The 15,979-nt window shown below is 42.7% G+C and overlaps 3 protein-coding genes across 14 annotated transcripts in view; all 3 read right to left on the bottom strand.

Annotated features, from left to right (window-relative positions):
- LOC124021967 (kelch domain-containing protein 8B-like) overlaps positions 1 to 636 on the bottom strand; it is a 145,710-nt gene extending 145,074 nt beyond the window's left edge. Inside the window, exon 1 of the mRNA XM_046337057.1 lies at positions 450 to 636. The gene's annotated coding sequence lies outside the window, so the exon portion shown is untranslated. The remainder of the gene's footprint in view (positions 1 to 449) is intronic.
- A 6,562-nt stretch (positions 637 to 7,198) lies between these two features.
- On the bottom strand, positions 7,199 to 13,780 carry si:dkey-32e6.3. 3 transcript variants are annotated; one of them, XR_006836329.1, is made up of 6 exons: positions 13,148 to 13,780; positions 12,458 to 12,852; positions 10,811 to 10,971; positions 8,391 to 8,523; positions 7,976 to 8,254; positions 7,199 to 7,881 (listed from the first exon to the last, which is right to left on the bottom strand). XR_006836329.1 is itself a non-coding variant. In XM_046337056.1 (6 exons), exons 1-5 carry the CDS (start codon positions 13,461 to 13,463, stop codon positions 8,078 to 8,080), a joined length of 1,182 nt encoding a protein of 393 aa, XP_046193012.1. In that variant the 5' UTR covers positions 13,464 to 13,780; the 3' UTR covers positions 7,199 to 8,022; positions 8,070 to 8,077. The 3 variants fall into 3 exon arrangements, 2 of the variants coding, with proteins under 2 accessions (XP_046193012.1, XP_046193011.1); XM_046337056.1 differs by having other exon boundaries at positions 7,199 to 8,022; positions 8,070 to 8,254; XM_046337055.1 differs by having other exon boundaries at positions 7,199 to 7,975; positions 8,070 to 8,254.
- Positions 13,781 to 14,009: 229 nt separating this feature from the next.
- Positions 14,010 to 15,979, bottom strand: part of usp19 (ubiquitin specific peptidase 19) — a 37,426-nt gene continuing 35,456 nt past the window's right edge. For all 10 annotated transcript variants that reach the window (XM_046343763.1, XM_046343765.1, XM_046343762.1 and 7 more), the window contains one exon: positions 14,010 to 15,529. In XM_046343763.1, the coding sequence (XP_046199719.1) occupies positions 15,389 to 15,529 (141 nt within the window). In that variant the 3' untranslated portion in view covers positions 14,010 to 15,388. The remainder of the gene's footprint in view (positions 15,530 to 15,979) is intronic.

Raw genomic sequence — 15,979 nt, 5'->3', positions numbered from 1 at the left:
TGCCCAGTGGGCCACGATCCATCAAATCTCTATAAAGCAGACAACGACGTGTGTATTTCACACCACGATCATTTTTCACAAGGGATGAAAAACACACGCCCAAGTTTTGTATTGTTAAAGTGCCCTAAGAGTGGCGCGGTTGCCAAAAAAACGCACACATCGAATGCGTCTGCGCGTGAAATGTGGACAATGCTCATCACCAAATGTATAATGCATTCACGTTGCAGTTATAGCCTACCCTCGTATCAGAAGTCAAGCATATCCTATTTGCGGCACACATACAATGCAGATATATATTAGCCATTTAAAACATGCATTACACTGTGAGCTATAGCAGCTGAGTGTCACCTGAAACATATTTTCCATTACTAAAGTAACCTAATAAAACACGAACTATAAGAAAAGTAGACAGGAAACAAAAATACAAAAGTTAACAAAACGCACAATACCGTGTTCGACTGCAAGGATATAAACCCAGTCACTGAGATGGTGAGTCCTCTGGACTCCACACTGGAAGAAGACAGTATGCGCCTGACAGAAATATTGTTCCCGTTTTAGTCTTCAGCAAAGCCGACAGTGAGCAAGTCTTGGGCGCCTTTCCATTGGCTCACTATCGCTCGCTCTGCCCTCCTCCCAACTTCGTGCGCAACAGTATCTGAAAGGCGCTCTCGAGTTAATTAATATAAAACACATTTGTTGGCCCTCTTCCACATGTACTTTTCTTTATATTATTGTTCGCTCTGCATTGTTGGGAAGAGCCCCCAAGTAAGCATTTCACTCACTACACCTGTCGTTTATGAAGCACGTGACAAATCAAATTGGATTTGATCAGTCTGATACTTCAGGTGCAATTTATAGGCTACTCTCACCTAAACGTATTCTTTGGTTGGGAATTCCACATCAATGCGCAAAAGTTCATGGTTTCCTCATAGTGATTGGTGTTACCTTGTAATTTATTTGAAATAGCCAATCAATAACAAAGACCATCGTGCATTGTTCTTTCAATCAATGATTGAATCTGTGCGTATATAACCTGAGCTATAGCGTGGGTCAGCTAACATTGTGCATTTTCATGGCGACTCAATAACCTACAAACACAATCCATATTGTCATTTCCTTTAGCCTGGGGGTGCATTTTGGAATGTCTACATAACCTTGGAGAGCAACAGTGAGCAATTTCCATTCTTAGAATGATAATAAGCTACAACAAACGTATTCCCTGTGGTGATTCTCTGATGCTCAATAACTTCTACTTCAATCATAAATTTTACAAGTTTGAAATCCGTGTGTCACATCTCATTTACAAAGTATACATTCACATGAGATTGATGAATAGATATATAGCAAAATATCCATAATCTCCACTGCCCTCTTGAGGAAGTTAAAACCATGAGGTGGAGACCGGGGTAGGCTTTATAATGTTTCAGATCAACCTGTGTGTGTGTGTGTGTGTGTTATCAGAAAGATGGCGGAAGCGGTTGATGAAGTGGACTCAATCTAATGGCGGTATAATCAAGGAGAATTGGAATAATGTCCAAAAGAAAGGAAATCAGAGCAAAGTAGAGTACAGGGATGAGAATGTCACTTGGAGTGTACAGTCTGTAGATGAGGAGCAGCTGATCGAATTAACAATCTTGAGGAATCCATGAGAGATTTCCAAACTGGTGGAGAAAATGCTGAGTAAAGTGAAGGCTGTGAGGATCACGAGAGGCGGGCTTTCTTTAGATCTTTTGTGCTTCTGAGGATCAGAAGAAAATGTGTGTTGCATCTCACCCGATTTGATCAATTTGAAGTGTTGTGTGTGTCTCTTAGGAACAGGGCACCCCTCAAGGGGGTTATATCTGGAGTCTCATGGGAAGTAGACGTTGAAGAGAAACTATTCCTGGCGTGTTTCATGCACATCGGATGAATCGTGTGGTGCATGAAGAAAAAGTCAATCTGTTCTTTAATTTTTTGATATGGAGTCTCTCCCTACTCAAGTGCAGTTAGGATATATTAACTACAAAGTCAGAGCATTTATCCCAAGACCAATGCAGTGTGATCATTGTAAAGCTTTTGGTCATGTTTCAAGTGTTTGCAGAAGGGAGAAGCCGATATGTCCAAGTTTTGGAAAAGATCATGTGTTATAAAAGAGATGAAAATGTGACCTGTCGTAGTTGTGGTGGGAACCCTGAAGCCATGTCTAACGTACCCCATACCCCCCCAATGGTGAAAGAGAATGAGGTGTCCAAAGTCAGGGCTTTCCAAAGCATATCATATGCAGCAGCTGTTAAAAGGGTTGAGGGCGTGAATGCTGCACTTGAAGAGTCCAGGTGGTGAATAGGCTGCAGGGTTTGCCTTTCACCAGCAGGATCCTGACATTTTAAAGGTTAAGAAGGTGGACTTTGTGGCCTTTATAGCTATAGTGATAAATGGCACTGCCAAGGTAGAAAGAAGGTCCAGGAAGATATTAATCATTGTGGAAGCGGCGGAGCGATTCCTGGGGCACAAGCCAGGCCCTAATGCCTGAGAAGGGAGACATGGAGATTTAAAAGGAATCGCCAACGTTGTCCCCACCGTGAATGTTTGCTGCTTCCCAAGTCAAAGGGCTACCTATGGCTGAGGACACAAACAAGTACAAGAAGTCCCGCTACGACCTCCGCAGAGTCATCAGAAGGACAATATAGGAACAAGATTGAATCCTATTACACCTGCTCCACCGCCCGCTGCATGTGGCAAGGGCTACAGTCCATTATGGTTTAAAGGATGACCCAGCCTTGATCTGCCCAACGATGCCTTCCTTACCAGACAAACTCAATGCATTTTATGCATGCTTTGACAAAAACCATCCCCAGCATCTCGCTCTCCAAGGCCGTCGTGAGTAAGGTTTAAAAAGCAGGTCAACAGTCGGAAGGCATTTCAGGGCGTGTTCTCAGTGGGGTAGCCTAGTGGTTAGAGCGTTGGACTAGTAACTGAAAGGTTACAAGATCGATTCCCCAAGCTGACAAGGTAAAGATCTGTTGTTTTGTCCCTGAACATGGCAGTTAACCTACTGTTCCTAGGCCGTCATTGAAAATAAGAATTTGTTCTTAACTGACTTGCCTAGTTAAATAAAGATGACAAAAAAGAGCATGCGCAAAACAGCTGGCAGGCATATTCAAAGTTATTTTCAAACTCTACTTGTCCCAGTTTGTAATTCCTGCATGTCTCAAACTGATAACCATCAGTCCTGCTCCCAAGGAAAACTGCCACAATGACTACCAACCTGTAGCACACATCTGTAATCATGAAGTGATTTAAAAGGCTGGTTACGGCACACATCAACACCATCATCCCAGACCAGGGATCATCAACTAGATTTAGCCGCAGGCCATTTTTTTCTTGAGCAGATGGTTGGGGGGGCAGAACATAATTACAAAGAATTAGCAAATTGCCCGCAAGAGTAGCAAACAGATATTTGACTAAAACAACATTTCAAACCTTGCTGACGTTATTATACGATCACCTCTCTATTATGTGTGGGAATAGTTGGGCACAGATTTCCAAAATGAAAATAACTTGGAACGGAAGCCCTGGTGTTTTTACAATCTTTTATGTCCAACAATGAAAATGGATATATATATTTTTTAAATACTTGAAAGAAAAAACATTGCCCTGGAAACTTGGAGGGCCAAATAAAACCACAGCCAGTTGGGGAACCCTACCCAAGACACACTTCAATTTGCACACTGCCCCAACAGATCCATGAACGACAATCTCAATTGCACTCCACACTGCCCTCAACCACCTGGATAAGAGGAATACCTATGTGAGAATGCTGAAAATCGACTACAGCTCTGCAGTCAACACCATAGTCCCCTCCAAGCTTGTCACCAAGCTTCTGACCCTTGGACTAAAAACTACCCTCTGCAACTTGATCCTGGACTTCCTGACTGGCCGACCCCAGGTGGTGAAGAAAGGCAACATCACTTTTGCCACACTGACCATCAACATGGGGGCCCCACAAGGGTGTGTGCTTAGTCCCCGACTGTACTCCCTGTTCACCCACGACTGCGTGGCCACGCACGACTCCAGCACGATCATAAAGTTTGCTGATGATGCAACAGTGGTAGACCTGATCACCTACGACGGTGAGACAGCCTACAGGGAGGTGGTCAGTGAAATGGTGCCAGGACAACAACCTCTCAACGCCAGTGAGACCATGGAGCTGATTGTGGACTACAGGAAACGGGGGTGTGAACATACCCACATGGATACAGACGGTCTGCATTAACCCTTCTATTTTCGCTCTGACTATGCACTCACAGATTCCTACACACTCAATAACACACTCCCACCCACACACACACAATTTGCTCTCTCACACACACAACACGCACAGACATTCCTACTGACTCTACACACACACATACAATCATAATATATACTGCTGCTACTCTGTTTATAATTTATACTGATGCCTAGTCACCCTACCCCTATACATACAGTAACTACCCCTACCACTCCAGTATCCCTGCACATTGTAAATATGGTATTGGAACTGACCCTGTATATAGCTACTGACCCTGGAACTGACTGTATATAGCTTACTTACTTTCTTGTGTTCCTTTTAAAAAGAATACTACTGATTACTGCATTGTTGGGAAAGAGCTTGCAAGGCATTTCACTGTACTTGCACATGACAATAACTTGAACCTAATTACACTCAAATTAAATGCGTCTCTAAATTCTCTTCCACATGGTAGCTTGTCAGTTCCAAACATTTTAAATTGCAAAATTTGTACCATTTCACACTTAGTGCTAAATAAGCCCCTGTGCATTTTTTATTTGGGCCTAAAATAAACAGCATAAAAGAAAGGCAAATCTTTCAAAGGGAAAACATGTACTGTAATGTATGTGATAGGCTATCATGCCATTTAGGTTTTATATTTATAAAGTTAATCTGACACAGGCTACAACTCAAATCTAATGATTTCCCTGGAGACCTTTACTTGGAGTCAGGAGTTAAATGCAACCTCGTATTGTGAACAGACCATAAACCACAATGAGCACACCGGACATGTGGTGGTCCTTCTGTAACTCAGTTGGTAGAGCATGGCGCTTGTAACGCCAGGGTAGTGGGTTCGATTCCCGGGACCACCCATACATAGAATGTATGCACACATGACTGTAAGTCGCTTTGGATAAAAGCGTCTGCTAAATGGCATATTATTATTATTATTATTACATGCACACTTTACTGTACTCTGAGTGAGGGAGTCTCCCAAATGTACACACTGTTCTGCCCCATTTGGCTTGTAATGAAAGGACATAGCATCTGCTGCTGCAATCAGGCAACAACAATGACCATTACATCACATTAGCCAATCCTGTACATATTGTGCTGGAGACAGAGATGATGATTGGGTTGAAGAGTCTGCAGAGATCGGACCACAGTATTTATTTCCAGTAACCAGGCAGTCAACTCCACAATAATGTTCCTTTCAGGTTACACGTGTCCAGTCACATGTAGTGAGCTAACTATTTATTACAATGCCATTACTAATCTGTCTAAACTATTTTCCAGACTAAAATGCTCTAAGAACTATGTTTCACTAGCCTACACACACTTTGTTACCCAATGTACATTATTCGTGTTCACCATGTAGGCTGTTAATTGATTTTACATGTTCACTTAACTGTATCCAAAAGGCCTGAGGGGAAATCAATAGTGCTTTTAGGTGACAGTAATACTCTGATCAATACTTGGTCAGCACACACACACACACACACACACACACACACACACACACACACACACACACACACACACACACACACACACACACACACACACACACACACACACACACACACACACACACACACACACACACACACACACACACACACACACACGTACATTTTATTCCACTCATGAGGTTTATTGAACACCACACAAGCTGATTGTTCAGAATGTTCATCATGAAACATACAAACATCGTCTTATGTCAGGTGGCGTCACGCTTACGCGTTACTCGTCCCCCGACTGACACAAGACAATGACATAGAAAAAGACACTAAGTATATTCAGATTCAAGCATTCAGACTGACTTTGTGAGTGCATGATAAGGTAACAGTCAGTCGGTCCAACAGACAATCTTGCATCTGAATCGATCTCCCATCAAATGTGACTTTGCCTTAGCAACAATGCCCCATGCCTCTTTTTGTATAATTGCAGTCAAAGGCCTGATTGTGCTTTTAAATGGCGTCTGCATGCTTCCCAGCCAAAACAGTTTGTGCATATATAATGACGGCACTGGGGTGTTCTTGTTCGTTTTGGACTTCAATTAAGGATTTTTTTCGGCTGTTTGGACACACAAAGCAATGTTCTAGAGGCAAGCCAAAGTCAGTAGCCGAAGTCTACGCCTCTTGGTCCGTGATTGGTCAACAATAGGGATTCTAAGTCTTTGTTGTCATTCAACGAGACGACTCGTTTTCATGAAAAAAATTCTCATTGAAAAATACTGCACCAAACAGTTAAATGTAAAATTGCACGACTAAGATCTCCTTGGCAAAAACATAAAAATGAATGAACAATTTTTTTGAGTTATTCTGACCAGTTTGAGGAAGTGTATACAACTAGTCTCAAAATGGACAAAATACTATTGTTGCTTTTTTCAAGCAAAGGTCTTTTAAGGGAGTATGCGAGCACACTCGTTCGGTTCTCCAAGCTGAGTTTGGTGAGGTGCTAGCTGAACTGAAGCATGCTGACGCCTTTATCTTACCCACATCCTGGTGATTGTGATGTGCTACTTTGAAAAGGTGTCTCAAATTTGCAGTAGTCAAACGCCACACTCCCTTCAAGCTTAAAAATATGCTAATACGAATCATTGATTCGACTTATATACTGAGTAAAAAACATTAAGGACACCTGCTCTTTCCATGAGACTGACCAGGTGAATGCTATGATCCCTTATTGATGTAACTTAGGTTAAAGAAGGATTTTTAAGCCTCGAGACAATTGAGACATGGATTGTGTATGTGTGCCATTCAGAGGGTGGTGAACAGGCAAGACAAAAGATTGAAGTGCCTATGAACGGGGTATGGTATTAGATGCCAGGCGCACCATTTGGGTTAAGAACTGCAACGCTGCTGGGTTTTTCCAAGCTCAACAGTTTCTCGTGAGTATCAAGAATGGTCCACCACCCAAAGGACATCCAGAAAATGTGAAGCATTGGCGTTCACATGGGCCAGCATCCCTGTGGAACACTTTTGACACCTTGTAGAGTCCATGCCCCGAGGGAAGGTGTCCTTAGTGTTTTGTACAGTCGGCGTATAGAGCTTTACATTGTAACAGGGCCACTCACCTCCTCCACCACTATGACAAACCTTCAAGAGAAAGCATGACACACATTCCCTGGATATATACTTTTTATCCACATGAGAGCGCTTCAAAGAAAGTAAAGTCATTTTCAGTGCAAATAAACTCCAAACCACATAAACCCAAATTATATTAGGTCAAACTCATCCATTGTTTTGCCATGATAAATAGTCAAACAGTAATACTAATTGTAGTTAATATTAAAGTAATTTGTCTGTAGACTAGAGTATGATTTCAGTTGTAACAGTCTTACTGCTCAACCACACAGCTCTCTCTCTTTGTAATATTAGAAACATTCAAGTATGACCATTCAAGTCTTTTCTGAACACATTTTGGTGTACATAAACAATGCCTTTATATCAATTACCATTTTTTTGTTTAAATATATATTATAATTTAAAAACAGCAGCAAAATAATGCCTTCTACATATGCAATATATTGGTTGCCAGTGTTACACACCCTGAGAATATTGACCTTAGAGGACGAGTTGGAGCAACTGCAGGAGCTCCCTTTGACCTTCCACCTCCAGTCTACAGACCTGAGTTGTCCCAACCCCTTCTCACCCTGGACCTCTAGGCTACAGACCTGAGTTGTCCCAACCCCTTCTCACCCTGGACCTCTAGGCTACAGACCTGAGTTGTCCCAACCCCTTCTCACCCTGGACCTCTAGGCTACAGACCTGAGTTGTCCCAACCCCTTCTCACCCTGGACCTCTAGGCTACAGACAAACCACTCTAGCCTGCCCCCTGCTGAAGGTTCCTGTCATAGTTCTCCTGGCAGATGCTGATGCGCTGGGTGAAGTACTCTGGGTCTGAGATGGCCTTGAGCAGGTCGTTCTGGACCAGACAGAGGTCATACAGCTCTGAGGTGGAGGCTGTGCGGGTCTCTGAACCTTCTCGGTCTAGAAACACCTTCAGAACCATGGAACAAGAACAGAAACAACATGATATTTAAGGCAAAAAAATTATCTGCAAGGGGAAACTAATCCACATCCATATGAGTATGCATAAACCATCCAAAAGCACATTAACCGAGGCAAAAACACACCTTTGGGTGGACAATGGTGTCTTTGTCATTCTGTCGAATGTTGTCATCGATGAAGATGTGCTGGACATCCTGGTCGAAGGGGTCCACCCACAGAGGTTTCCCTCCCAGGAGGGAGTAGGTGTTCCTGGCCCACCTACAGATAGAGAGCCCAGTGTCCTGACTAGAGGTCGACCAATTAATCGGAATGGCCAATTAATTAGGGTCGATTTCAAGTTTTCGTAACAATCGGTAATCGGCATTTTTGAACACCGATCACGGCCGATTACATTGCACTCCACAAGGAGACTGCATGGCAGGCTGACTATGTGTTATGTGAGTGCAGCAAGGAGCTAGCTAGCATTAAACGTATCTTATAAAAACAATCAATCTTAACATAATCACTAGTTAACTACACATGGTTGATGATATTACTAGTTTATCTAGCTTGTCCTGCGTTGCATATAATCGATGTGGTGCCTGTTAATTTATCATTGAATTACAGCCTACTTCACCAAACGGTTATTTAACAAGCGCATTCGCAAAAAAAGCACTGTTGTTGCACCGATGTACCTAACCATAAACATCAACGCCTTTCTTAAAATCAATACACAAGTATATATTTTTAAACCTGCATATTTAGTTAATATTGTCTGCTAACATGATTTTCTTTTAACTAGGGAAATTGTGTCTCTTCTCTTGCGTTCTGTGCAATAGAGTCAGGCTATATGCAGCAGTTTGGGCCGCCTGGCTCGTTGCAAACTATGTGAAGACCAACTTCGCCAAACGGGGGATGATTTAATAAAAGCACATTTGCGCAAAAAGCGCAATCGTTGCACGAATGTACCTAAACATAAACATCAATGGCTTTCTTAAAACCAATACACAGTATATTTTTTAAATCCTGCATATTTAGTTAAAAGAAATCCAGGTTAGCAGGCAATATTAAACTAGGGATAGTGTCACTTCTCTTGCGTTAATTGCGAGCCAGAGTCAGGGTATATGCAACAGTTTGGGCCGCCTGGTTCGTTGCGAACTAATTTGCCAGAATTGTACGGAATTATGACATAACATTGAAGTTACATCAATAAGGGATCATAGCATTCACCTGGTCAGTCTGTTATGGAAAGAGCAGGTGTCCTTAATGTTTTTTACTCAGTATATAAGTTGAATTAATGATTCGTATTAGCATATTTTTAAGCTTGAAGGGAGTGCAATGTAACAATGCAATGTAGAGGAATATTCAGACTTAGGGATGCCACCCGTTAGATAAAATACGGAATGGTTCCGTATTTCACTGAAAGAATAAACGTTTTGTTTTCAAAATGATAGTTTCCGGATTTGACCATATTAATGACCTAAGGCTCGTATTTCGGTGTGTTATTATGTTATAATTAAGTATATGATTTGATATTTGATAGAGCAGTCTGACTGAGCGGTGGTAGGCAGCAGCAGGCTCATAAGCATTCATTCAAACAGCACTCTCGTGCGTTTGCCAGCAGCTCTTCCCTGTGCTTCAAGCATTGAGCTGTTTATGACTTCAAGCCTATCAACTCCCGAGATTAGGCTGGTGTAACCGATGTGAAATGGCTGCTAGTTAGCGGGGTGCGCGCTAATAGCGTTTCAATCGGTGACGTAACTCGCTCTGAGACCTTGAAGTAGTTGCCGCGGCTTTTGTGGAGCGATGGGTAACTATGCTTCGAGGGTGGCTGTTGTCGATGTGTTCCTGGTTCGAGCCCAGGTAGTGGCGGGGAGAGGGACGGAAGCTATACTGTTACACTGGCAATACTAAAGTGCCTATTTGAACATCCAATAGTCAAAGGTATATGAAATACAAATGGTATAGAGAGAAATAGTCCTATAATTCCTATAATAACCTCAACCCAAAACTTCTTACCTGGGAATATTGAAGACTCGTGTTAAAAGGAACCACCAGCTTTCATATGTTCTCATGTTCTGAGCAAGGAACTTAAACATTAGCTGTTTTACATGGCACATATTGCACTTTTACTTTCTTCTCCAACACTTTGTTTTTGCATTATTTAATTGAACATGTTTCATTATTTATTTGAGGCTAAATTGATTTTATTGATTATTATATGTTAAAATAAAAGTGTTCATATTGTTGTAATTGTCATAATTACAAATAAATAAATACATTTTTTTTTAATTGTCTGATTAATCGGTATCGGCTATTTTTGGTCCTCCAATAATTGGTATTGGCGTTGAAAAATCCTAATCGGTCGACCTCTAGTCATGACTACATCAACGAGACTGAAACTTTCACTGAGGACAATACAGAAAGAACTTCTCCATTACAACTCAAACTTGGACTAAATTACCTATTGAAAGATGGATTTATGAGCTTGCACCTCCAATACTCGAGTGCCTTCATTGGTGTGATTAGGCTAGCCACTAGTCTTTTGGAAAAAAAGTCCACCTACCAGTCAAAATGGTCCTGGAAGCCCCCCAGGCACTGGACAGAGCTGAGGTACTGGTACAGGGCTCGCTCCCCGTCACGGGTCGACAGACGCTCCTCTGCCCGGGTCAGTACCGCCCCCTTCTTACTGCAGCGGATCTGGCCTGGCGTCTCATTCACACTCAGCTGGGGAGGGAGCAGAAAGAACACAGCTGGCTTTAGCATCTGTTATCTCTCTCTGACCAGCAGCTTATTAGAGATGTATCAGGTATCTAGCAGAAATGATGGAAATCCTCTGTAATTCAGCATAGCTATCATTTTAGAATCAGAGGAAGCAATTAAGCTTACAGGTCATGCAAGTTCCAAACCTGCTCAATCAAATGATCTTCTTTCACCCTCAATCTCTTCACCCTCAATCTCTGTGCCTTACACAAATAGCCCTTGACAGGAGACAGTTTGAATAATAATCATCTGGATGCTTCTTTTTTTAAATTGCAGCTAACTGTGTGTGCCGTAGCAGCCTTTGAGCCTCCTCCTAGCAGAAATCGATGTGTTCTGCTCCAGTAAAAGAACAGGTACAAGAACACACTGAGGGGGCTGAGAAGAGACTGCAGGCACACTCTATACCCAGGGGAGTCGCACCACCCACCCTACATCTCACTGTGAATAACTTTCTGAACAGGGCACTGTTCCAACATCTGGGAACAAGCTTACAGATCAGATTTTTGACTCCTATATCCCACTGCCACAACCTCACACACACACACACACACACACACACACACACACACACACACACACACACACACACACACACACACACACACACACACACACACACACACACACACACACACACACACACACACACACACACACACACACACACACACACACTAACTGTAGTCTTTCAGCTGAAACAGACTTGGCCCAAGCTTAAGAACATAATTTCTCTCAAAGGACTATGACTCACTCTCAGTAGCACATCCACCTGTAACAGGGTGTCACTCTCTCAATGACAAGCTGCAACAGAGAGCAGCCCACAATGAGTAATGATTGCAAGTACTGGGCTATTGGCAGGTTAGCTAACAGTAGTGATTATGATAAGAGCAATGTGCCCATTTAATATGGTAGCCTGTGAGGAAGAGCTTGGTAAAATGCCAGGACAACAGTCATTATTGCTACTGTCCTCGTGACACCACATCCAGCATCACACCCACAACCCAAAGCACTCATCAAAATGGTCAAAGACTCCAGTCACCCAAGTCACAGATATAGACTCTCTGCTACCGCACAGCAAGCGGTACCGGAGCGCCAAGTCTAGGTTCAAAAGGTTCCTTAACAGCTTCTACCCCCAAGCCATAAGACTGTTGAACAATTAATCAAATGGCCACCTGGACTATTTGCATTGACCCCCCCCTTTTTGTTTTTTCACTGATGCTACTTGCTGTTTATTATGCATAGTCACTTTAACCATACCTACATGTACAAATTACCTCGACTAACCTGTACCCCAGCACATTGACTCGGTACCGGTATCCACCGTATATAGCTTCATCATTGTTATTTTATTGTCCAATTTGTAAGTCGCTCTGGATAAGAGCGTCTGCTAAATGACTTAAATGTAAATGTAAATTGTGTCACTTTTATTTTTTACATTAATTGGATTTACCTTAAGTGCTGGAAGGTCAGGGAAGAGTGGGTGGGAGCCCTGAGTGAGGGCACGGGACACTGCAGACAGCACGCGGGGAAGGTCAGAGCCAAAAGTGCGGAACAGGATTGCAAAGTCCCTCCCCTCCGCCACCAGGTCTTTCAGTAGCTGGAAGAAGGAGGGCAAGATCCAGTGGTACAGCTGCCCATCCTCCCCCTTCACAGCCAGCTCCTTGTCCCCCTTCAGCTCCTTCGGCCATCGCAGCATCGCCAGGTGCTCATCCAGCACGCCCCGGAACCTCCGACCTGCAGTGGAGCTGGTGAAACCTGCCACCCGGCCAAACTGGGAGTAGTAGCTGACAGCGCCCTCACATGGTGGAAGCAGGGAAGGTGAGTCACTCATCCACATCCACTTACCTACCGAGCAGATAAAGAAGCAGGTGTTAAGCAATTGCACACAACAATGACATCACCATGGCAGGAAGGCACAGTAGTGACTCCACTTATTGAATTCTCATGTCATTTATAGAAAAAGGATAGAGGTGTGCCACTACATTGTAAGTGGTGCATTTGCTCCTTGAGAAATATTGTTTAATTTTCATAGACCACTACTTCAAATAAAACTGTCTACATGTAGGAATTAAGTGACCTTTTAGACTGAGGTCGCCTGGCCCCTCAGAGGCTTGTTAATTATATTGCAACCTGGTCTTACCTTGTTTACTCATTTGTCCCCATGTCACTGTGGAAATAAAGTAATCCAAAGCTGCAATAGTTCCTTGACTTGTCACAGCATCAGACACCAAGATGGTGTTATTGAGGTCAACGTGAAGGACAAGCTTTTTCTTCTTTACACACAACCCATGAGGCACAGACACTGTTCGGGCTTCTTCAGTGGCACAGCAATCGTTCGCATTTCCTTTGGAGTGTGGAGTCGGGTGCTTATCTGTCGCCGGGTCATGTCCATTACGACTGTCCTCATTGTTTAGAGAAGCTGAGGGATGATCACCTGTCTTGTCGCAGTATGCCATTATGTGGCTCCACTCTCGAATTATCGGTTGTGGAAACCTGATTTTCTTTGACTAACGTTGGCTTGCTAACCAAATTGTCATTGATAATAGCCAGAGGGTTACTGAAACCAGAACCTCTTCGTCCACAACAGTAGCTGTATTTGTAGCTAACTAGCTACATGGCTATAAGACAGCTATTACACTTGTCAAAACAGGTTCTTTTTGCAAAACATATTTTAAAAGAGCTAAGTTGGTACAACTAGTCACATAAAATTACCACACTCCGGCTTTTCCGTCGACTCAGCGCCAGAAAATTATTTTTACTTCCTTATTCTTTAACGCCGTTTCTTCTTCTCTTACTGTAGTGTGGCGTCTGCAAGTAAATACAGTAAGAAGCGCCATCTAGAGGAGCAGTGCAGGTTGGAGTACCAACAACTTCACAAAACATAAACATACTGAGGCTAAAAATAAACATCTGATTTGGTGAATAATTAAACGTTCCCAAACTATTCTCTGCCAGGAAACTTCATTCACGTTACTACTGAATCAGTGTGTACACAAACAACCTTTTAGCGCTTCTCAAAAAAGGGTTTTATTTATATTAAACCATTTATTATATTCACAGCAGCATTCTCATTAAACCCGACATTATATATGCAGTCCATTACAAAGGAAGGGAGGAGAGGGGTGTACAAGACAGTCCACTCAAACAGAAATAAAGATATGTAGCAGGAGAGGTAACCGCATTCTATTCTAGTGCTACTGTGTATCAACATGCACATTTCAGTGTATATCAAGCCGGTATCTTGCCAAAAATTGCATCCACAGGATTGGATAATTTTACCAAGTAAAAATAAAATAAAGGAAAGCAACTAAATCCAGGTGAGTATGAAAGTAGTAAACAGAAAGACAGTAACTTGTTAAAAACTTAAAATGGTAGACTCGGTGAAATGACATGGCCATAAGCAGCACCAGAGGGATGAGCGAGATGTAACACTTTTGTATTTATTAGGGACCCCACCATGCAACACTTTGCTCTCACACGATCACACTGTGTATCTGCACGGGTTCGCTTCAGGCTGTTCACAGTGTGGTAGCCAAGGCCCCAAAACAGCAGAGAAACTTAGCCTAGCGCGGCCACACTCAGTTTCAGAATTAGACCCACTATGCCATTTACTCTCTGCATCGGTCACACCGCTGAGTCTACCTTAAATTTCTGCACAGTCACACTTTTACATCAATTGCTACAATTTCAACCCAGTTTACAGAATCCAACAGAAATTACAAAACACATCAGACCAGGCAATACCTCAAAGAGAATTATCAAATAAAAACAAATGCTTACACACACATCTCCCATCCTCCCACCTCACGGTTTCCCCTCATTCACAACAGGTTGTTGTTCTGGGGGGGAAATTAGTTTGGTGTTGGCGACTTCCCTTTGTGACCTCTGAGCCAAAGCATGATCATGGGATAAATAGGTGTCATTTAAAGTGGCGTTTTAGGGGATACCCAAACAAAGGTGCATTCTATCAGCCAACAATGGGCTGCAACCCAGAGGCTCTAGGACAACAGGAGTGTGGAGGCTTTTGTTGTATGTGCAAACATGCCATTTGTATGCGTGTGTGCGCTTAGTATGTGTAAGGAAATACATTGCATGGATATTACTACATATACAGTATGAGTTGGTCTGGATCGGTTGATGTGTAAATACAGATGAACGTGGAAAATGTGTGAGTCTGTGGGTCTGTCCACCGCATCTGTGGTGACGCGTACATGTGCTGGTCTTTTGGCCACAGAACCAGTTATTTAATTTCTAGCATTGCACCAGTGAGGGACACCCTAAAGATGCAGAGTTAATTAGTAAGCACTGAAGTGTCTTTTACTGAGGAGAATATTTCCACAACTGGAACTTTACGCCGTGTCGGTGGCACCTCAGCTATGCCCTAGTCCACTTCCTCCATGTTGCTGTAGGACGGAGTAGCACATTCTCCAGAGTGTGCAAACAGCTCAGAGGTCACTTCTGGGGTCAGCGGAGGGGGTCCTTCAGGGTCCAGGTCTGTCCCAAAGAGGGCCTGGCTAGAGGCCTGTAAAATAAACCAGTGTAAATCAATCATGCCTTTTCTGGACCAGCTCCCTGACAGGAAGACCAGACCGGTCTGTAAACAATGCAAAAGCAAAAACACTGGACTGACAGTCTGACCACTCCTTGCAGCAAAAATAAAAGCTGGGAAAACATAACTTCCATGTTTGAAATAATATCTGAAAGATTCCCAACAGTAACTCTTTGAAAAATAATATTAATTAACACAGCATAAGGTTGACAATTTAAGTGCTTGTTTATTGGAGCATCATTGAGATTGAAGTACCTGAACAAATTGCTGGGGAAATGCATTTCTTTTTAAATAATAGCAACTATTCTAATGACAGAGCGCTCTTAAAAAGGAACAATCTACCTAAAATCGATATATTTTGGTATTTATTTCATTCGTCCATTGTTGATATAGTCCCAAAATGTTTTGCATGTCAGCGATTAC

Source organism: Oncorhynchus gorbuscha, linkage group LG03 (genome assembly GCF_021184085.1).
Source record: "Oncorhynchus gorbuscha isolate QuinsamMale2020 ecotype Even-year linkage group LG03, OgorEven_v1.0, whole genome shotgun sequence".
Classification (NCBI taxonomy): Eukaryota; Metazoa; Chordata; class Actinopteri; order Salmoniformes; family Salmonidae; genus Oncorhynchus; species Oncorhynchus gorbuscha.
The sequence above is the reverse complement of the archived record's forward strand: the minus strand, read 5'-3'. Positions and strand labels throughout refer to the sequence as shown.